This window comes from Myxine glutinosa, chromosome 11 (assembly GCF_964187855.1).
Source record: "Myxine glutinosa chromosome 11, kmMyxGlut1.1, whole genome shotgun sequence".
Classification (NCBI taxonomy): domain Eukaryota; kingdom Metazoa; phylum Chordata; class Myxini; order Myxiniformes; family Myxinidae; genus Myxine; species Myxine glutinosa.
Window position 1 is genome coordinate 124,491,058 of NC_136271.1, and position 22,323 is coordinate 124,513,380.

At 45.6% G+C, this 22,323-nt stretch overlaps 1 protein-coding gene across 1 annotated transcript in view; it reads left to right on the forward strand.

Moving 5' to 3' along the window:
• The window catches only part of LOC137436891 (ATP-dependent RNA helicase TDRD9), a 504,026-nt gene extending 483,689 nt beyond the window's left edge, over window positions 1–20,337 (forward strand). Inside the window, 3 exon segments of the mRNA XM_078787098.1 lie at window positions 7,154–7,269; window positions 17,521–17,593; window positions 19,951–20,337. Coding sequence (XP_078643224.1) covers window positions 7,154–7,269; window positions 17,521–17,593; window positions 19,951–20,046 — 285 coding nt within the window. The 3' untranslated portion in view covers window positions 20,047–20,337.
• Window positions 20,338–22,323: the final 1,986 nt, after the last annotated feature.

Consider the following 22,323-nt stretch of genomic DNA (forward strand, 5'->3'; position numbering starts at 1 on the left):
TTATAAAGATTTGCAGGTGCACGTGGAGAAAAGGATCCCCCAGGTGAGTCGTGCTGTATGTTGTGCGTGTAGATTTTGTAGAAAAGTGTTCGGCGCGGAGAATTGTCGCGCGATTGGGATCGATATGGCACCCGGGCGTTGGTGAAGGGTCCCGTGTGAGTGGAAATGGCGCACGTGTGAGGAAAAAGTGTGCGTCAAAGAGTGAGCGTGTTATAAAGTGTGGGAGTGATACCGAGTGCGAGCGAGAATGCACGTCGGGGTGTACGGAGTGTGACAAAGGGAGTGAGAGCCATACGGAGTGTACGTGCGAAAATGAGGGTGACACGGAGAGTGAGTTGGTGGTGGAGCGGGTGCGAGAATGCACACCGGGAATGGTCGAACGTGTGCGAGGAAGCACACCTGAGTTGGTTGTGGCGCGGGTGTGGGAGAGCCCATCGGAGCGCGTTAGTGGGTGGATGCAAGAGTGCACGCCCATGGTGAGTGGTACGGAGTACGTACCGAGGGAGAGTGCGCAAGACGGTGCGCGAGGTGTGTTAAGGAAGTGTGCGAACGGCGAGTGTGCGCAGGAGGGGTGGTGTGTAACAGGGAGTTGCTTTGGTGGAATTTGACGGAGTGTGTGGAATGGACGGAGTGTGTGGAATGGACGGGCAGCGTTGGAACGCCGGGCTTGGTGAGTGTGGAAAGGGTCGCGTGTGCGTGTGGGCATGCGAGTAAGGCATCGACGTTGAACGGGGTAGCGTTTAGGGTGACGGATAGCCGACGCGGGCACTCGGTGCGCGGCGCGCTTTGTTGGATGCGAAGCTTCGCGCGGATCGATGCTGCGTCGCCCCGCTTCGGAGCGTCGCGCACGATTCGGGTCGGGCCCCGTACTGAACGGTCGGGGCCGTGTCAGAGCGGTGATCGGCGCGATTCCGGGGGAGGGGAGCCGGGTCGGACCTTCGCCCCCTGGCGGGGACGGGGTTCCGACCGGGCGAGCCTCGGTCATCGGGCCGGAGACCGCAAGGTTCCGCGCCGCGATGATGTGTGGAATCTCGGCCCGAGCATGCCTCCTCCCCAAAATCGTGAATGCCGGACGGATTCAACCTGCAGGCGACCAAACCACCCAAATTCATTGCTCGGCTTTGCGAAGCCGAGTTTTAATGATGACGACGCACCGAGGCTCAGATATAGCGGACTGTAATGATGATAGTGTTTTGGACCCGAAATCGAGGATAGGGAATTTGTGATTGGCAAAAAAATTTGATGATTGGCAGATTGATGATTGGTAGAATGATTGGCAGATGATTGGCAAATTTTTGATTGGCTGAAATTGGATGGGCCAAATTGGTAGTGGGAGATGCCTGTTGTGGTGGGATGACAACTCTGCCATCTCTCACACCCAGGGGGCAAAAAAGCAGTAGTTTTATGGGGTTTATGGCAGTGAAAACTAGCCCGGGAGGGTTAGGATAAAATGATAGGGATCTAGAGAAGCTGACCATAGGTAACGGTAAGGTTAAGTAGCGACTTTGGACAGGTAGTGGGGACATAGAGAGGGCAGTTGGATGATAACGACATGGTATGTGCTTAGTTTAAAGGGAAGACCGGGAGCACCAAGTTAGCGGGAAACCAGGTAGAGCAGATGATGCCGTGTGTGTGTGTGTGTAAAAGTGTATTCAGAAGTGTATTGTGAAAAGGTAATTGTGAGTTGTATTGAGCGTGGAAGTGTATGGAGCAGTGCATGAGAAATTATTGTAGTGGTGCATTGTATGAAATGATTGAAGGAGCTCTGGAGGAAGGAGGGTGCAGGTGGCACCAGGTGTGATTGCACAGGTGTGCAACTGAACAGGTGTATGGAGCAGTGTATGAGTGAGTGATGGTGATGTGTGTCGTGTTGAGCAAATGGTCCTGGAGGAAGGAGGGTGCAGGTGGCACCAGGAGTGATTGCACAGGTGTGCAAATCCAGGTGAGCATGGGTGTATGGAGAATGGTTGAGTGGAATATATGGAGTATGGAATGGATGGTCGTGGAGTGAGTATGGTGGAAACTGTGGAGTGGAGTGGATGGTGCGAAGGTGTGGATGGGGGAAAGGAGGATGGACCCCATCACGAATACCCGGGGAGGGTAGTTTAAGCGCTAGGTAGAGGGTACAGGTAAATTGTGGTTGGATATTGGCATCTGTGGTGCGTGGTGGAAGAATGGTGTTTGGATGGGTGCATTAGTGACGTGGAAATGGCTGGGCGTGTGGCCTGTTAGTGCAAGTAGTTGAATGGGCACTCCACCACTGTGAGGATGTCGGCCAGGTGAGGCCGCAGGTGGGCTCTGGGAGCCGTTAGAGTTGTGGATGGGGCCCGAGGATCCGGAGGACGGACCCGGGTAGCCCAGTGCCAGAGGGCACCGAGTGGGGAGAGCGCCAGAGGGCCTTCCCCAGTTAGATAGGTTAGGGTAAGGAGCAGGTAAGCTCGGAGGCAACTACAGTGGTGGAGGTGTGCAGGTGGGTAGACCTGCTGGGAGAGCCACACGACCCAGTCCTGAAATTGTGCAAGGGCACAGGGAGTTGAATCGGGGGAGTGAGACCCCAAATTGATGAAGCACCACAGTTTGGTCAATGGGAATTTGGTTCTTAAAACCGCATAGAGTAAGACGGCCAATGGTTTGGCAGGGAAAGACCCCAGGTAGTGTAAAGTGTGTTCATGTCATGTAGAAGATAGTTAGAATTGGAATCTCCTCGCACCATCTACATTCTACATCCACTCACCTGAGGTAACAGGACTCCACACCATGCCATGTTTTTATTATTTTTTCTGTGCAAGTGTTGGGAATGTGAGACGCATCATGACGTGGGTGTGACATTGTGCTTTGTTGTTCCATCTCTCCCTCCTTATGAGGATTGATGATGAATTGGGTGATGGCAAATTTTGGTTAGAGGGATTGTGGGGACGAATTTGATATAGGGAACATATGGGGAAGACGTAACGGTAGCGACGAATTTGTAAATGTGTAGATTTTTGTGCATATGGGGTAAGGGCAAGGGTAGAGTAGGTAACAGGGGGGGTGACGTACGGTAGGGACGAGCTTTCTCACTTCGCTCTCCGTACACACCTCGTCTTGCATTGCCTTGTTGATGTGTACCCTTGCGACCTTACCCCTCGCTCACCTGTCTTCTTCCCCCCTTGTCTCCCACCCGAGGACTGTGCGCCACTGGGCGCCGAGGGGAGCGTGCGGTAGTCCGCCATTGTGTGCCCGAAACTCCCGCAACCAGCTGTCTGCATCGATGCACCACTTATGGACCACATGTCTGTGGCTGAGCACCACTTATGGACCCCACGGGTGGGGGCATGGCCCCTCTGCTGGAACCGGCCATGATGGCCCGGGATCTTGCTGGCGGACCTTGGTCACAGGGCACCTATGCCACACAGGTGAACCACCCCTAGTCGGCCCTGTGGGCCATAAATAAATAAAAAATGGACGCATTGTGTGCCTTTTTATTATGTCCAAATAGGCCGCCAGCAAAAAAGAAAGACAACATCAGGAAGAGCATTAGCCAGCAGAGGGAGCCGAAGAGCAAGACCACCAAGGGTTTGTTTGGTTATTTTTATTATGAACTGTGTTGACTGTGCACCGATTGGTGCTTGATGGTGCTTTCTGGTGCGTCGATGCAGGGCAAGCTGTCTCCCCCCAAAAAGAACAATCGCAGGTCCTGGGTTGCGTTTTGTAAATACAAGTAGCGTAACTGTAAATAATGCTCCCCCATCGTTCATGTTGTAGTTTGAAGACAATTCCGCAATTCGGTTGGCTGTGGGCGTAAGTCTGTTAGGCAGGGTGCAATGCAGCAGCGGGACATATTTATTTGTGTTTTAAAACTGTCACACTCAGGGTCAGGTTAAATGTAGAGGGAACTACACCTACGTGCCACACTAAAGGTAAAAGTAATAGGCCCGGGACGTGCCTAAGAGGAGGAGGGTGCAGTGTTATGGATATGAGAATTGTGTTTAATTGTTGTAAAATATCACCCTCCTTCCTCCATTTGTTGTGTATAAAGGTCAAAGGTCGTTCCCGTAGTTATTCCATATACAATCACGTAGCCAATCAAAAATTTCCTTTGTTCAGTAGTTATCTCCTTATTATGTGTATTAGGTTAAGGTTCTGTCTTCCCACTAGTTAACACTGCATTGCACCAAATTGGAACAAGGTAGAATCCCTTTTCAAATTCCCCAAAGCCTCCACTTCCAAACGCATGCCCCTTTTGGCATCAATTGCCAATTGCATTGGGCGTTTTCCGCGTGCGGTTTTCTGCATTCGCCGCTGCTGCTTTGTGGTTTTCGCCGCAAAACACCACCATTGAACACGCGGTCAGATCGGAGAAGAAGGGGGAGGAGCGGCCGAATCCAGGGCATTGGCCGCTGATCGTCATCAAAGGTGGAGCGAAAGAGCCCGTGCCAGCCAACCGGCACTGCAGTGAGCGACCCGGTAGGCGTGCCCTGGGAGCCCGCGGATTGATCTCGAAGCGCGCTATAAAAGCGCGCGCGGAGGCTATTTGAGAGTCGGAGAGAGAGAATCCAGGCGGTCAAGTGCTGCGGTGAAGAGTCGGAGAGAGAGCATCCAGGCGGTCAAGTGCTGCGGTGAAGTCGAGAGGGGAGAGAGACGCGCAGAGTCAGTCAGAGAGAGAGAGAGATGCGGCAGATGAGTCCAGAGGCAGTACCACAAGCAGTACCACACAGCTTTGACTCCACCAGCAGCAACAGCTTGAACCGGCGGAGCTCGTACCGCGGCAGCTCGCACGACCGCAGCTTGGGCGTTGGCGGTGGTGCCGACCGTGGCCGCAGAGGAATGGAGCTGCCGCTCCCGGCCCAACCCTGACCCAGTTCCCGTGGACCTTCCTCTCCCTCCAGCTATCCACCTCCAGCATTCGTTCCTGCCATCATCCCCCGTGTAAGTGTGCTCGTAGTCTGTCTTTTTCTTGTCCTTGGGGTTAAGTAAGACTGTAATAGGTAAGCTAATTTGCACTGTGTCTTCTTCTTCTGTATTTTATTTTCTTATCTTTCCTCCTCCTTGGTTTCTTTTGGGTGTAAATAATAGTAATAAATCATATTCGTATTTCCTACCTTTGTTCTGCTCTTCTTCACATCCGTTCGTCTTTGTCTTTTCCCCATTGAAAACCTGTGGCACGATTTGGCCAACGGTCAAGGATCGGGTCTCGTCCTTGTTAATAGTTCGTGCCACGGTTGCTAAAACCGCTCGGCAATTAACATCTGTCCGCGGTACGAATGGGGCTGTGCACCTGCCTTTCCGGGGGTAGCTGGGCAGCGTCAGGGACCACGTCGGTCAGTCATAAACGAGGGGATTAATCCCCCCCCCCCCCCCCCCCCCCCCGATAAGGGGAACCGAGGCCGATGTTGGGTTCCATAACAATATAAATTGGCTTTTTGATGAAGACTCCTGCTGTGCTTAAGCAGATTAAATATTCAAGAGTGATTAAACTTGCGACACTCGCCCCCCACCATTCTTCCCCTATTGATGTATTAAATCGTTTTCCTTTGTAATCTGTCTGTGTTACTTTTATAAATGTTCTGCAGCTTCTTAACCAGCAAATAAATAAAATTCAAAGTATCACTTTTGTCTCAGTTTTCCACTTCGGTGTCATTCCATTATTCGGCACATAAAGCTTGTGGTGCGAGATAACCGTCACAGCTCAGTTCAAAAACCGCAATTGGTTGAAACTAAACCCAGTGGTAATTAAATTGGTACATAGAGGTTACCATGATACTGGTCAAAATCCAGATATTTAGGGGTGTATTGTACATATTTTCGCTCCTTTTATTTTTATTTTTTATAATTAATCATTTTTACCCTCGCCAGAGCAGAGGGTATTGCATTTGAGTCTGTTTGTCTGTCTGTCAGTTAGTTGTCCGCACAGAATAAATATTATTTTCTCTGCAACCGTTGGTCTGATTGACAGGAAATTTTCACCATAGGTGCAATTCCACCTGTGGAATTATTTGATGATAATTATGACGTCATAGGCCATGTGGTATGGGCGCCATCTTGGAAAAAAAACAAAAAACTTTGCACCTCTATATCTCCGAAAGCGCTGCATAGAAAAAATTGAGACATGGCTCATTGTAAACAACTCTCCATGGGGAATAAAATATGCTAATGATGATGTCATTGGTGCCTCCATTATGACGTCATAATTCGACAAGTACAAAACTTCATCTGATCAGGATGAAATTTCTTGAGCTTCATATATTGGTGTAGAAAAAAATAATAATGATGACGTCATCGTTCATGTGGTTCGGCCGCCATATTTCATTCAACACAAAAGCCTGAAAAAGCACTAAAAACACGTCTTGGCAAGGGTCCGCAATCTCTGATTGCTCTTGTTTTCTTTTGAGTTTTGAATTGCAGTAACAAATGAAATATTGCTGCTTTTTTTCTAATGGTGAAAACCTGCATTGATGTCGATATAAGCCTCCCAAACATTGTGTGATTGTTACATCCCTCAGACTGCTCATATAAATAAACTCGTAAAACACATTATAAATGGTTCCTTTATGCAAGGTCCCACTCGGAGTGGGCCTTTGGCCTTGTGAATGGTGAGCTCCGGACAAACAGAAAAAGGCATTCTCACTTAAGATCTCCCATCGCATGCAGATCACCATCATACTCTGAGATGAGAGAAAATTAAATTATTATTACCCGTGCATCCGAAGGAGGTTTGAAGGTTTGTTTTCACTCCTGCCTGTCTGTCTGTCTGTCTGTCTGTGAACAAGATAGTTGTGGACGGATTTGGACGAAATTTGGTAGAGGGATGGCATATGTGACAAGGACGAAATGATTAGATTTTGGTGAAGATCTAGATCCGGGTCTGGCTACTAGAATTTTTGAAGTGATTCTTCACCATTGGGAGATATAGGGCCAAAAACGATATATAGCACGATATCTCAAAAAGTTGTGGACGAGTTATGACTGAACTTGGCGGATAAGTTGGTTAGATGACAAAAACAGGCCGATTAAATTTTGGTTCAGGTCCGAATTCAGATCTGTCCGAATTCAGATCCGGTCTATCAGTGGGATACAAAACATAAACTGTTCAGCCTGGCGGCAGTATGCGCTCTACCGAGTGCCGTTATAGTTCCACATGTGACTTGATTTGATGAACACTATTGTGCTGCAGATAAACGTGGTGCGCAAGGCCATCAGCATTATGCTGAAGAATGATGACGAAAGGAGTCAGTGGGGACCCGCGGCTATCCGCAGGCTGCAGAAATGTACTCGTGACAGCTTGCTGCAGTGAGTATTCCATTTTCTGATTTTTGCTTCTTTTATGATCACAAAGATGCCAATTATTACGAAAACTTTAAAATTGCCAACAAACTCGGCCCCGAATTACAAGCATACTTGGGGAAAAGCCCGTTAAAATGACGGGCACACAACATTCAACACCACACAGAGGATGATATGTATGATTTACGCCCGATTAATTATTTTCAATACACAGGGAGAGCCAGAAATATGGTTCTTTTTAACACTCGTGTAAAGGTAATAAAAAGTTGTATTTCAAAACAAATTCTTACAAGAAAGTGAAGTACATAACATGCCATTTATTTGTGGAAAAGAACATCGAGGGGATGCGCACCATTTCGTCTGACACATTCCTCCAATCTTGGACGCCAATTATTCATGACGTTCTGCAACATGGCCACGTCAAAATCATTGATTTCGCGTCTGATGTTTTCCTTAAGTTCATGAAGAGTTTGTGGACGGTTAACATCCACTTTGTCCTTTAGATATGACCACAATAAATAAATCACATGCAGTCAAATCGGGTGACCTCGCTGGCCATGGAATATCGCCGTTTCTGGAAATGACATGCTTTGGAAAGAGCGCCCTGACAGTAGTCATGGACACTGGCGGTGTGGGAGGTTGCATCATCTTGCTGAAACCATGTCATTCGGCTGACTTCTGCAAATCTGTTTAATTCCATGGGGAGGAAGTTAGAAACCATATCGGTATATCGAGCTGCAGTAACAGTGACGGCATTTCCGTTATCGTTCTCAACGAAGTAAGGCCCTATGATGCCGAACAACGAAAGTGCGCACTACACTGTGACTTTGGGATTGTGTAACGGTTTAGTGTGCATTTCTCTTGGGTTTTAGGCTGCCCCAAAACGAGTATTTTGCTTGTTGACAAAGCCACACAGATGAAAAGGTGCTTCATCAGACATGAACAAATTGTTAGCAATGTTTTGGTTTTCACTTCCGTCCATAAATGAAAGTATTCCCTCACAAAAATTATTGTGGGCAATCTCATCATCTTGGCTTAATTCCTGAACAGTTTGAATTTATAGGGATAAAACTTTAAATCCTTATGCAATATGCGGCGTAGTGACATGTGAGAAATTCTTACGGCTGATGCATGCTTTCGGCTGGAGCGATGCGGACTTCTCAAAACTGTCTCCCTTACACGCTCAATGTTTTGTGCCATTCTTACTGATTTGGGTGCTCCCGGCTGTTTCTCTTTTAAAGTTGAACCAGTCCTCTCAAACTTCTGAACCCATAACTTGATAGCACGAAAAGACGGCACATTTCCATGACGTTGAACATTGACGTTGTGCAGGAGTTGCACTATCATTATTCTTGTAAAAAGCTTTGATAGCGAAGCGCGTTCTTCACCCGACCAGTTGTACATGGTCACTCAAGTGTTCTGCTGCTGCAAAAAAAACGAAATCAGTAAAAAATAAAAATAATAAAAATGCATGTTATCTATCTATAATTCCAGTAATCTCTGTGTGTCTGTGTGTCTGTGTGTCTGTGTGTTTGTCTGTGACCGCTGTTTCTCGACAACCACGGGTCCGATATACTTGAAACTTGCCAGGTATATTGCTGGGGACCCGAGGATGTGCCTTTTCAAGGTTTTAAATTAATCGGACAAGTACTTACCGAGCTATGTCCAAAAAACGCTTCAACCAATCAGAGAGCAGCGAGCTATCACGTGTGCCGAACGTGGCGATCAGACTCTGCCTCGGACGGCACATTTGACAGCGTATTCATTTATTTCACGTTGGAAAACTATGTTGCCGTTAAACTATGTTTTAAAACGAATTCAAACTGCGATTAAATTAAAACGATTCATCGTAACTGCGATTTGCGAACTTCCGGACAGTGACGACTTCACTTCCGGCAGCCAATCACAGAACGCTTTGTTGCGTAGGCGTGGCCGATGTGAGACGAGCGGAGCTGAGCGCGTTACGAGCTGACCGCCATTACGGTACGTAATTCGATTTCTTATGCGCATTATTTCTCCCAATTCAGTCAGAGCGAAGGGCGGAAGCGAAGAGCGTTGTTTTTTTTGTTTACGGGCGTACGGGCGGGGTAGAGCGTACGGGTAGCGTTTTTTTTTTTTTTTGGCAAGGAACGGGCACCCACGTACGGGCAATGCCCTAGTCTATCTATAATTCCAGTAATCTCTGTGTGTATGTTTGTATGTTTGTATGTCTGTATGTCTGTGACCGCTGTTTCTCGACAACCACGGGTCCGATATACTTTAAACTTGCCAGGTATATTGCTGGGGACCCGAGGATGTGCCTTTTCAAGGTTTCATATTAATCGGAGAAGTAGTTACCGAGCTATGTCCAAAAAACGATTCAACCAATCAGAGAGCAGCGAGCTATCACGTGTGCCGAACGTGGCGAACAGACTCTGCCTCGGACGGCACATTTGAGAGCGTATTCATTTATTTCACGTTGGAAAACTATGTTGCCGTTAAACTATGTTTTAAAACTAATTAAAACTAATTTGCGATTCATCATAACTGCGATTTGCGACCTTCCGGACAGTGAAGACTGCACTTCCGGCAGCCAATCACAGAACGCGTTGTTGCGGAGGCGTGGCCGATGTGAGAGCGAGCCGAGCCGAGCGCGTGCGCCATTACGGTTCGTAATTCGATTTCTTCCGGAGAAAATAATAATTTCTCGATTTCTTATGCGCATTATTTCTCCCAATTCAGTCAGAGCGAAGGGCGGAAGCGAAGAGCGTTGTTTTTTTTGTTTACGGGCATACGGGCGGGGTAGAGCGTACGGGTAGCGTTTTTGGTTTTTTTTGGCAAGGAACGGGCACCCACGTACGGGCATGCCCTAGTGTACTTCAATGTCATGAATGAATTTATTTTGAAATACAATTTTTTATTTCCTTCACACGAATTTCAAAAATGACTATTTCTGGCTCACCCTGAATAATACAGTCCAAGAAATAAGACTTTCCCTGTGGATCATTCGTGGTCAGAGAAGCAATTTGTCGACAAAACACACTCGCACACACACACACACTACCTATTGGCTGTTTATAAACATCAATCCGAGGGACGGCATGCACATTGATGAATCACCCTGCCTATGCAACACCGGATGACTGCGGTGACAGTTCATAACTGGATCGGGATTCAAACTCCGGCGAGACAGCTGAGAGGTGAGTGTGCATAACTCGAAGCCATCTCGTCAGCCCAACATGCCATACCACACAACTCAACACACTTTATTGTGCCATACTCCCACAACAAACTATCTCCGCAACACGTTTTTATGCAGTTTCTCTTTTTACAAATGAAATAACTGTCTGGACATGGTCCAAACTTGGTAATTTGTTCTGTTCTTACTAAAATAGCATGGTATGAGGGCCCGAGCAAGGAAGACGGTGGAGTGAATTGTGCAAGTGGTTGGTATTTGAGCGGTGAGATGTTCCGTTTGAGTGGACAGTGTAAAGAAGGCCATGAGAGATTCTGAGTGAGGAAAGGGTGTAAGGAGGGCCCTGAGTTGTTCTGATTGAGTGAGCGGTGTAAGAGGGCCTGTGCGTTCTGTGTTTGTGTGCAGATAATCGTACTAAAATATGCAATTTGGTGTCTGTCTGTCTGTCTGATGATATCTTGACCACAATACATTCGGTCGTCACTTATCTAATCTCAACAAAACTTAACAGGACTAAGGATCACACAATTAAGGTATTAGCGCATTTATTTGCCCCATTTGGCAATAATAATAATAACCCCATTTGGCATTCATTTCGCAATAATAACGTACGTATAATCCCCGCCATGGCCCAAGCAGATTTGGGCTTGGTGAAAAGCAAGTCACTACAGCAGGCAGGTATGCGACAAGGCCATGAAGACCAATGAAAATTTGTTTCAGTGGACTGACAGGCCCATTAGTGTATCAAAAGCTCTGGAAAGATTTGTGGCATTCAGTATTCACTTATTTTATGATGTAAATAAAATGCTGTACTACAACAACAACAACAACAACAACAACAACAACAACAGGCATTTTAAGGCCATTTTCCCTGCAAGAGCGGGGGTTAGCCTTGCGGTCCCCATGACAATGTTCTCCATTTTGCCATATTTTCTGCATCTCCCCTTGTTAACCCCCTTGCCCGCATTTCTTCTTCGACCATCTTTAGCCAAGTCTTTCTCGGTCTTCCCCGTCCTCTACTTCCTTCTACATTAATTCCCATCACTCTTTTCAACCAGTCACTTTCATCTAGTGCTGTTAGCTAGATTCAAAATCCCGTCTCGGAACCGTCTCGATAAATTTTCAATTTTCATAACGGGATCTTGGATCGGCTCGGTTCCCGGCAAAGTAAAAAATATAAAAAAATAAAAATAAATAAATAATAAGGCTTCAAAAATAATGGAATTTCATTACAATATATAAACAACAATGAAAAAAATTCATTTCTGATGTTGAGTACTTAAATTCCGACTTAGCTTCCATTTACCGGGATGAAATAAAATACACCGCCTACATGCAGATGATCGGCCACCGATGGGACCGGGTTATCTCATTACAGTTTGTATTGTCATGTAATTTCTTGCTCGGAATGTCAGAGAGAGGGAGAAAATGTTTCTGCCCAGGCATATTCGAGGCCCGGTTGGAGTTTCATTATCATTTTGTGAGTTGTGATCGCCAAGGGGCTCGCTCCCCCCCCCCCCCCCCCCCGTTCCCCTCCCCTCCCCCGCCCGGCAATGCCGGGTACTTCTGCTTGTAAATTATAAAGCAGGCGGTGTAGTGATCACCCCCCCCCCCCCCCTCCTTATTTTGACTCTGTGACTAAAGTAAACGTAATCAACTTATCAGGCCTAAAGTGGAGATAAGATAACCAAAATACTTTCACATTCAAACCGTCAAACCAAACCCCGAGGGATTCTTACAATTTATAGATTTAGCATTGCAATTAAACATAAACGTTCATCAAAAACTCATTTCATAAAACTACATAATGTATTGTACTTGTATTAATACATTGTGTGTAGAATAATCCGTTATAAACGTGTTTTTAATCTAAATAAACATCGTCCCTCCAATCACGGAGCCTCGAGCGAGTCCCTCTATATTAATGTGCAAAAGACCATAGCAACCACATCCTGTAACTCGTCTCCAAGGACGGACACGTGACCGCAGCGGGGCGGGGCGAGGCGGAGTGATACAGCGGAAGGATTCGACGGTTTAAATAAAGTCGCGATGCGGGGGATTTTCATTGGGACCTTTATCCTGATTTCGTTACCTCCGCCACCAAAGGTAGATGGAGGTTATGTTTTCACTCCTGTCTGTTTGTCCGTTTGTTTGTGAACACAATATCTCAAAAAGTTGTGGACGGATTCGGACGAAATTTTGTGGAGATGCAGCGTGTGTGACAAGGACGACATGATTAGATGTTGGTGAAGATCCGGATTCGGAATTCGGATTCGTTTGCAGTGCATTGTTTGTTGACAAGGGGAAAATCCTGGAACAGTGAGTTTACTTTATCTATCATCGTTTGTGTCAGTTCAGCTGCACTTGCGAAAAATGATGCTTGTGCAGAAGCAGAGTAATGAAAGCAAGGCTCAATAAATGCCTCTATTATGGAAAATATCTGCAAGAAGTTGGAATTTTAACCGGGATTTTTTTACCGAGAAATTGCGTCAATCAATTTATCTCGGGACCGTCCCAAGACCGTCTCGAAAGCCGAAACCGCCGGGATTTCGTCCCGGTCTCAGCTCGGTTGACAGCCCTACTTTCATCCTTCCTCAACACATGACCAAACCATCTCAACCTGTTTCTCTTCACAGCATCAATCACAGGCTCTATTCCCATCATCTTTCGCAATTCATCATTTGTCTTCCTCTCTCTCAACGATACTCCACACATCCACTGAACCATTCGCATTTCCACCATTTCCAGCCTTCGTTGCTGCTCGACGTTCATTACCCATGTCTCACTCCCATAAATCATAACACTTCTCACACATGCAGCATACACCTTTCCCTTCAGCTTCAATGACACTCCCCTCCTCGTCACCACGCCACTCAGTTCCCGAAACTTCTTCCATGCACATCTCACTCCAGCAAACGTTGCCGAGTCTGATCCACCTTCTCCATTCAGCATGCCTCCAAGGTAAATAAATGTTTTCACACCTTCCAGCTTCACGCCATTTCCAAGATCCAACTCAACATTTCCTCCATCTGCAGCTCCCTCTGTGCACACCTTACACTTGAATGTAGCTGCCACACTGGTTAATGACCCTTTCAAACCACTACATTTTTGATGAACCCACTCAGCGCACATTGTACATTGAATGGAATTCACTCCGACACCCTTCCTGCACACAGCACACGGCCACTTCCCAGTTCTTTCCACCTCACCACATGCTTTACCACTTGCCATCACCTTCGTTTTTCCGATATTCACCTTCAGACCTTTTGTCTCCATACATTCCTTCCACTTGTTCATCTTCTCCTTCAGTCCATCCATACTTTCTGCAATCAACACCAGATCATCTGCATACAACAACTCCCACGGTAAACCATCCTTTACGTTCTGAGCCAGCACCTCCATCACAGCTACAAATAGTAGTGGACTTAGTACCGACCCCTGATGCACTCCCACCTTCACCTCAAACTCACCACTGCTCCCGTCCTTCGTCCTTACAGCGGTGCGCGCTCTTTTGTACATTGCCATCACTACTCTGATCAACCATTCCTCCACTCCTAACTTCCTCAATGCCCATGTCACTACTTCACGTGGAACCCTATCGAATGCTTTCTCCAGATCAACAAACCCAAGAAACAACTTCTTCCTCTTCTCCATGTACTTCTCCTGCAACTGCCTCACAATAAAAAGTGCGTCTGTCGTTCCTCTTCCTGGCATAAATCCAAACTGCATTTCGTCAATCTTCACTTTCTTCCTTATCCTCCTCTCCAACACCCTTTCCAATACCTTCAATCCATGCTCCAATAACTTTATCGCTCGATACGAGCCACAGTCCAGAGGGTCACCTTTCCCCTTGTATAGAGGGACGAGGGTACTCAGTTCCCAATCCACTGGAATGCGGCCTTCTTTCACCACCAGATTGCAGATCTCTGTCATTCTCTTCACACCCCAACTTCCCGCTGCCTTCAACATATCTCCCACAACTCCCGTCGACCCTCCCGCTTTTCTACTCTTCATTGCTTTTATCGCTTCCGCAACTTCCTTCTCGGTTATCTTCTCTGCCGGTCCTAAAACTGGGTTACTCTCTATGTTGCCATCCCATTCATTCTCTGCATTCAACAGTATTTCCATATACTGTACTAACTGAAAATAATCTTCCCAGCAATAGATGTTCAGGTGAAATAAAAACAATTTCCCCCCAAATATCACTTTTATACTTGCATAGTTACCTCCGCCACCAAAGGTGGATGGAGTTTATGTTTTCACCCCCCTGTCTGTTTGTGAACAAGATAACTCAAAATGTTGTCGACGGATTCGGACGAAATTTGGCAGAGAGGTAGCAGATGTGACAAAGGACAAAATTATTACATTTTGGTGAAGATCCGGATTCGGATTGGCCTACAAGAATGTTTTAAGTAATTCTTCACCATTGAGTGATGGGGCTAAAACCGACGACATACAGTGCATTCAGAAAGTATTCAGACCCCTTCACTTTTTTCACATTTTGTTATGTTGCAGCCTTATGCTGAAATCGTTTAAATTCATTTTTTTCCTCATCAATCTACACTCAATACCCCATAATGACAAAGAGAAAACAGGATTTTAGAAACTTTTGCAAATTTACTAAAAATAAAAAACTGAAATATCACATTTACATAAGTATTCCGACCCTTTGCTATGACACTTGAAATTTAGCTCAGGTGCGTCCCATTTCTCTTGATCATCTTTGAGATGTTTCTACACCTTGATTGGAGTCCACCTGTGGTAAATTCAATTGATTGGACATGATTTGGAAAGGCACACACCTGTCTATATAAGGTCTCACAGCTGACGATGCATATCAAAGCAAAAACCAAGCCATGAGGTCGAAGGAACTGCCTGCAGAGCTCAGAGACAGGATTGTTTCGAGGCACATATCTGGGGAAGCCTACAAATAGCTTTCTGCTGCATTCAAGGTTCCCAAAAGCACAGTGGCCTCCATAATTCATAAATGGAAGAAGTTTGGAACAACCAGGACTCTTCCGAGAGCTGGCCGAACTGAGCAATCGGGGGAGAAGGGCCTTGGTAAGAGAGGTGACCAAGAACCCGATGGTCACTGTCTGAGCTCCAGAGATCCTGTGTGGAGATGGGAGAAACTTCCAGAAGGACAACCATCACTGCAACACTCCACCGATCTAGGCTTTATGGCAGAGTGGCCAGACGGAAGCCTCTCCTCAGTGAAAGACACATGAAAGCCCGCTTGGTGTTTGTAAAAAAGCACCTGGAGGACTCTCAGTCTGTGAGAAACAAGATTCTGTGGTCTGATGAAACCAAGATTGAACTGTTTGGCCTCAATTCTAAGCGTCATGTCTGGAGGAAACCAGGCACCGCTCATCACCTGCCCAATACCATCCCAACGGTGAAGCGTGGTAGTGGCAGCATCATGCTGTGGGGGTGTTTTTCAGCAGCAGGGACTGGGGGGGACTGATCAGGGTTGAGGGAACAATGAACGGAGCAAAGTACAGAGATATCCTTAATGAAAAGCTGAAACAGAGCGCTCAGGACCTCAGACTGGGCCGAAGGTTCACCATCCAACAGGACAATGACACTAAGCACACAGCCAAGACAATGCAGGAGTGGCTTTGGGACAACTTTGTGAAGGTCCTTAAGCGGCCCAGCCAGAGCCCTGGCTTGAACCCAAGCGAACATCTCTGGAGAGACCTGAAAATGGCTGTCCACCGACGGTCCCCATCCAACCTGACAGAGCTTGAGAAGATCTGCAGAGAAGAATGGCAGAAAATCCCCAAATCCAGGTGTGCAAAGCTTGTCCCGTCATACCCAAGAAGACTCGAGGCTGTAATCGCTGCCAAAGGTGCTTCAACTAAGTATAGTTAAAGGTCTGAATACTTACGTCAATGTGATATTTCAGTTTTTTCTTTTTAATAAATTTGCAAAACTTTCTAAAATCCTGTTTTCTCTTTGTCATTATAGGGTATTGAGATTGATGAGGGGAAAAAATGAATTTAAACGATTTCAGCATAAGGCTGCAACATAACAAAATGTGAAAAAAGTGAAGGGGTCTGAATACTTTCTGAATGCACTGTATATAGCAGGATATCTCAAAAAGTTATGGACGGATATGGACGAAACTTGGTGGACAGGTTGGGTGTGTGACAAGGACTAATCGATTCGATTTTGGTGAAGATTTGAAATTGGATTCAGATATGATAATTATTTAATTTGTAAGTGATTCTTTACCATTGAGAGATCGGGCAAAGAGCAATATATAACATGATTTTTTTTTTTTATGTGATGGACGAGTTATGACTAAACTTGGTGGACGAGTTGGTTAGGTGACAAGAACAAGCCGATTAGATTTTGGTTCAGGTCCGAATCCAGATCTGGCCTATCAGTGGGATACAAAACAAATGCTCTCTACCGAGTGCCATTCTCGTTTTTGTTGTTACAATTTGAACAAGATCACCCCTAAAATGCATATTTTGGCATCAATTTTGTTTTTTGTTTTTTATTATGGGGGGAAGAGGGGGCATGCCCCAGGACGCCCACTCCCCCCCCCCCTTTCTTCCCCCCCGCCTCCCCCCCAATCCCGGGAAGGAGTCGCTTTACTTTCTTCAAAACTTTTGCAGTTTCACCCATGACAATGCCAGACCCATTACTACTACCTTCTACGCAACCCCAAAACAGGGCAATCCAAACCTCTTTCCCCTCCTCCCCTCACCCCGGTTTCACTTCAAACCTCTTCTTTCTCCACAACAAACAAATGTATTTTGTGTTTTCACTTGATGATGTGAAGTAAAAGGTAATAGATTGGATCACGTACTTTCTTTTAAAACTTGATTTTGAACAACACGAAGAATACACACAATGTCCGACATGGCGGTGCATGGGAAGCACACTTATCATTGAACTGGCTTTGGTTCAATTCCCAACATGGCTATAAGCTGTCGGTGATATTTCCATTATTTTTGTTTTTCTTTGCGAAAGGTTCACGTCTGATTTCTTACAACTTTAAATAACTTTACGTAAATCGGAATCGGTGCGAACGTGCCCTTTGACGTTGCTGACACATTGTTGTTGTCCTTAAGACTGTTTTTCAGAAAGGAACCGAGGGAGCCGCAGGAGATGCACTTTTATGAAAGACCTTACCGGTGGAATCAGGTACGCAATGCAAACGTGGATCCCTGCATTTGATGTCCGTGTACCTGGGAAGGAGGTTCTCGTTTTCACACCGGCTGTGTGCGGATGTTTGCATTTACTCTACTGTTAATTATTCCAAGTTATTCTATCGCCTTTGAACCCCACATTTCACCACGGATGAGTCTGGTGTGTGCATGTTGATGTGCATATTAATAAATCGGTGAATCCATTGCAACGGGTCATCTGTAAGCATCTCCATCTTGTGATGGGTCATCTGTAAGCATCTCCATCTTGTGATGCGTCATCTGTAAGCATCTCCATCTTGTGCTGGGTCATCTGTAAGAATCTCCATCTTGTGATTGGTCATCTGTAAGCATCTCCATCTTGTGCCGGGTCATCTGTAAGCATCTCCATCCTGTGATGTGTCATCTGTAAGCATCTCCATCTTGTGATGCGGCATCTGTAAGCATCTCCATCTTGTGCTGGGTCATCTGTAAGCATCTCCATCTTGTGATGGGTCATCTGTAAGCATCTCCATCTTGTGATGCGTCATCTGTAAGCATCTCCATCTTGTGCTGGGTCATCTGTAAGAATCTCCATCTTGTGATTGGTCATCTGTAAGCATCTCCATCTTGTGCCGGGTCATCTGTAAGCATCTCCATCTTGTGATGGGCATATGTAAGCATCTCCACCTTGTGATGGGTCATCTGTAAGCATCTCCACCTTGTGATGGGTCATCTGTAAGCATCTCCATCTTGTGGTGGGTCATCTGTAAGCATCTCCATCTTGTGATGGGTCATATGTAAGCATCTCCATTTTGTGGTGGGTCATCTGTAAGCATCTCCATCTTGTGATGGGTCATCTGTAAGCATCTCCATCTTGTGGTGGGTCATCTGTAAGCATCTCCGTCTTGTGACAGGTCATCTAAGCATCTCCATCTTGTGATGGGTCATATGTAAGCATCTCCAGCTTGTGGTGGGTCATCTGTAAGCATCTCCATCTTGTGGTGGGTCATCTGTAAGCGTCTCCATCTTGTGACGGGTCATCTGTAAGCGTCTCCAGCTTGTGGTGGGTCATCCGTAAGCATCTCCATCTTGTGATGGGTCATCTGTAAGCATCTCCATCTTGTGATCGGTGTCGGTGGGCCATGTTAGAAAAGTAATTTGCGTCGGATAGGTAATGATCACTGTGGTCCACACTCTTCTACCAACGTCCAAGACGTTTCATGATGCTGTCACGATAGAACTGTGTTCTGCTGAATTAAGCAGCGCTTTGCAGCGGCCTTGACGTCAACGCCGAAGAAAATTATTCTCCATGTAGGTGTTGAGTTTGGGGAAGGGATGAAAATCTAATGGACCCAAGTCGGGGCTGGTGATCGTTTGTGGCGGTACTCCATTGACCGTCCCTTCCTCTCAGGATCGTAATGGTGCATCCACCTCTGATCTCCAGTCAGTCATCCCAAATTTCATCCCCCACACTTCAACACTTAACAGTACTGATGACGTCACTCTGCCATACTGACTAATGTAGCACCGAGACATCTTTTGTCAGAATCGCGAAACTTCACACTGAGTGGCGTGTAAAGAACTAATGTGCAGAGACTGCACTTTGATGCAGCGATATTTGATTTGATATTCGATTTGATATTTGAATATCTTTACCTGCTTTGGAGAAAAGGAAGAAGCGGCATTATTTTTCAATCTGCTCCCATACTGCTCAAATGGCCCCATATTCTTGTGGTATCGGTCAAAGGGGAACTTTGGCCCAAGTCTTTCACAACCTGCCTGGCCAAGTCTGACATTCAACAGAAGATGGTAGGAATTTGTAATACGTTGAGGTTACCAGCAATAACTCGCCTACTCTGCCAAAAAAAAAAAAAAAAAATTGTCGGATCTTTAACCTACACCAACTAGTGCCAGCAAAGGGGACAGCCAGCTTCGCGTCCATCCAGGGGAGGGCACACTTTCTGATGTGATGGTCTATTCTGTGAAACACCAATCCAACCCATGCCTCGTGCCCTACCCCTCATTCCTCCCCACACCCAATGTTTGTCCAAGTCTTCCTCTACCTTGTCCTTCAACACCGCTGTTGGTGTTTCACCTCTCCACCCTCTTGCCCTCTCTCTACTGTTCCTTTTGTTATGTTGTGTCCTGATGTGTTCTCTGTGTTCTAGCTCTTCCACAAGCCTCGACTTTGCAAACAAAGCAAAAAAATCTGTTTCATCGGGTCGTGAAACAAACCCAGTCTACACCGTGTCATCCAGTCAGACTCGTCGGCATGCATGGAAATTTTTGTTTATTTTTTATTGCTGGTGCCTCAGATGGTTATTCGACTTCCTCTACTTGATGTCGCTGTCCAACCCGCTCTCGTTATTGCAGATACCGAAGGATGAAGTGCTCACTCACTTTGAGCCCAAAGACTCTGCCAGCAGGTTGCTCTACCAGCTGCACAATGCTGCTATACTCAAGGTGTAACCCACGAACCATTTTAAAGGGACCTGTTCCTTCCGCCTCGTGTTCCTCCATTTTCCATGATGAAAATTTTTCAAATTCTCATCCTCGAGCATGTTGCGAATCTGGGCTCTCATTTTGAGTGACTTGAAAGTAAAAGTTTTTTTGTTGTTGTTTGTTTATTGAAAGCTGATAGATTGACATAAAATATTTCATTTTGTGGATTGTGAGATGTTATTTGATCGTTTTATTCCCCCATATTTCTGGCACCAATTGTATTTGATTAACTTTTGTGAAATTAAATTGATTACCTTATTTTGTTATCTTTTCCATTTCTTATTCAATGAAAGTTGTTAAAGTTGTAATTTTTGCTTCCAAGTGGGGGATTTTAAAGGAGTTTGTTCAGGTAAATCTTTAACCTTGACTTTTTCTACTTGTTTGAGATAATTTTCCAAATGTCTGTTGGAAATGGAGAATTTCCCACTTGATGGTAAAAAGCCGCTGGAAGAGACGCTTGTCTGATTGGTTGAACAACCATAACACAACGAGAAAGCCCGAAATGCTAAAAGCAAATGGAGTTAATGTTTGTGTTTCAAATTTCAGCTTTTCTGTTTTCCTAGATAGTTTTGTGACATTTCAAACCAAATGACCATAAAGTAATTTGACTCTTCCAGAACATTGTCTTGATTCAATGTACCGAAGACCATTTGTAGAGAACATTCAGTACAGCTCTTTTTTTTTTTATATTGTTTTGGAGGTCATGGTCAATTGGTTACAGGTTAGGAATGTTTTTATTTTTAGTGGGGCGGCTTAGCCCAAATATTCAAAAGAATTGTGCATTTTGTGAAACAAGCACCAAATTTGGCACAAATGTACATTAATATGTTGCGAACATTTTCAGATATTGGGCCACTTGAAATTCCGTAATTTTTTTTTTCAAATTTTTTCAAATTTCGTAATTTCAAATTTTTCGGGTGACACCGTCACAATTTCGGTCTTCGAGGCCGGCCGAAAGGCAAAGTGTGACCGGAAGGGACGAGGTTCTCCTGACCACGTGGCCCTCGATCTGGGAAGCGAGAGGCGTTCCATTAGTGGACGCGCCCCTCACGCCCGACTTTTGGGCGGCCCCGGCAGGCCGTTTGTTTTGACGTTCCGTGACAGGCCCCGCACCCCCACCTCCGGGCCGACCGGAAGCTTGTGCTGAGTACATCATACCTGAACAACTCAGTGAGGCAGAACACAGCAGTGCACACCAGGGTGACCCCTTCAGTGCATAAACCAATTAACCTGTCCACTGCAGGGCATATAGAAATGAAGTTATTTTCTGCATATAATAATAATATAAGTTCAGTTCTATATAACAATTTCTGTTATCACCACTACCACTACAACTACCACTACTACAAGCTTTGTCTGGAATTTTGTGGACTAACAGACATACAGACAAGCTGGGATCAAAACATTACCTCCTTCCACCATTGAGTGTAGAGGTAAACATCATGGAAATTATATCATGCCCTAGATTTAATTCATGCTTACCCGTGTATTTGCTTCACTGGTTCACAAGATCTTTTGCATACATGTAATTCAGACTCTCGTCTTCATTGCTGACCACACAATGTTCGCAACATATTAATGTACATTTGTGCCAAATTTGGTGCTTGTATCACAAAATGCACAATTCTTTTGAATATTTGGGCTAAGCCGCCCCACTATATCGGCCGGCCTCGAAGACCGAAATTGTGACGGTGTCACCCGAAAAATTTGAAATTACGAAATTTGAAAAAATTTGAAAAAAAAAATTACGGAATTTCAAGTGGCCCAATATCTGAAAATGTTCGCAACATATTAATGTACATTTGTGCCAAATTTGGTGCTTGTATCACAAAATGCACAACAGGTTTGCTCTGCTGCTACACTATTTAGGAATACTACAATTTTGAGGTTTATAAAATACGCACTGTAATGAAATGTTGCAGTTTTCTTCTCTGACATCAAATATTTTTTTTTGTTTTGTTTTTTGTTTTTTTTGTATACAAGATCGAGGCTCGTGAAAGAGCGAACATTAATCACACAGAAAGACAAACAGACACACAAAACAAATAACATCGGGAGCGGTAGACAAGATGGGGAGAGAGGGGGAAGGACACAAACACAACATTTGAGAGCAGGGACCGAGAGACATGGAGACATCGAGAGAACTGTGGGAGGGAGAGGGCTTTGGGGGGAAGGCATGGGAAGGGGGGTGGGGGGGTGGGAGAGGTATAAAACATATGGACACTGCCAAGACTTCCAGGAAAG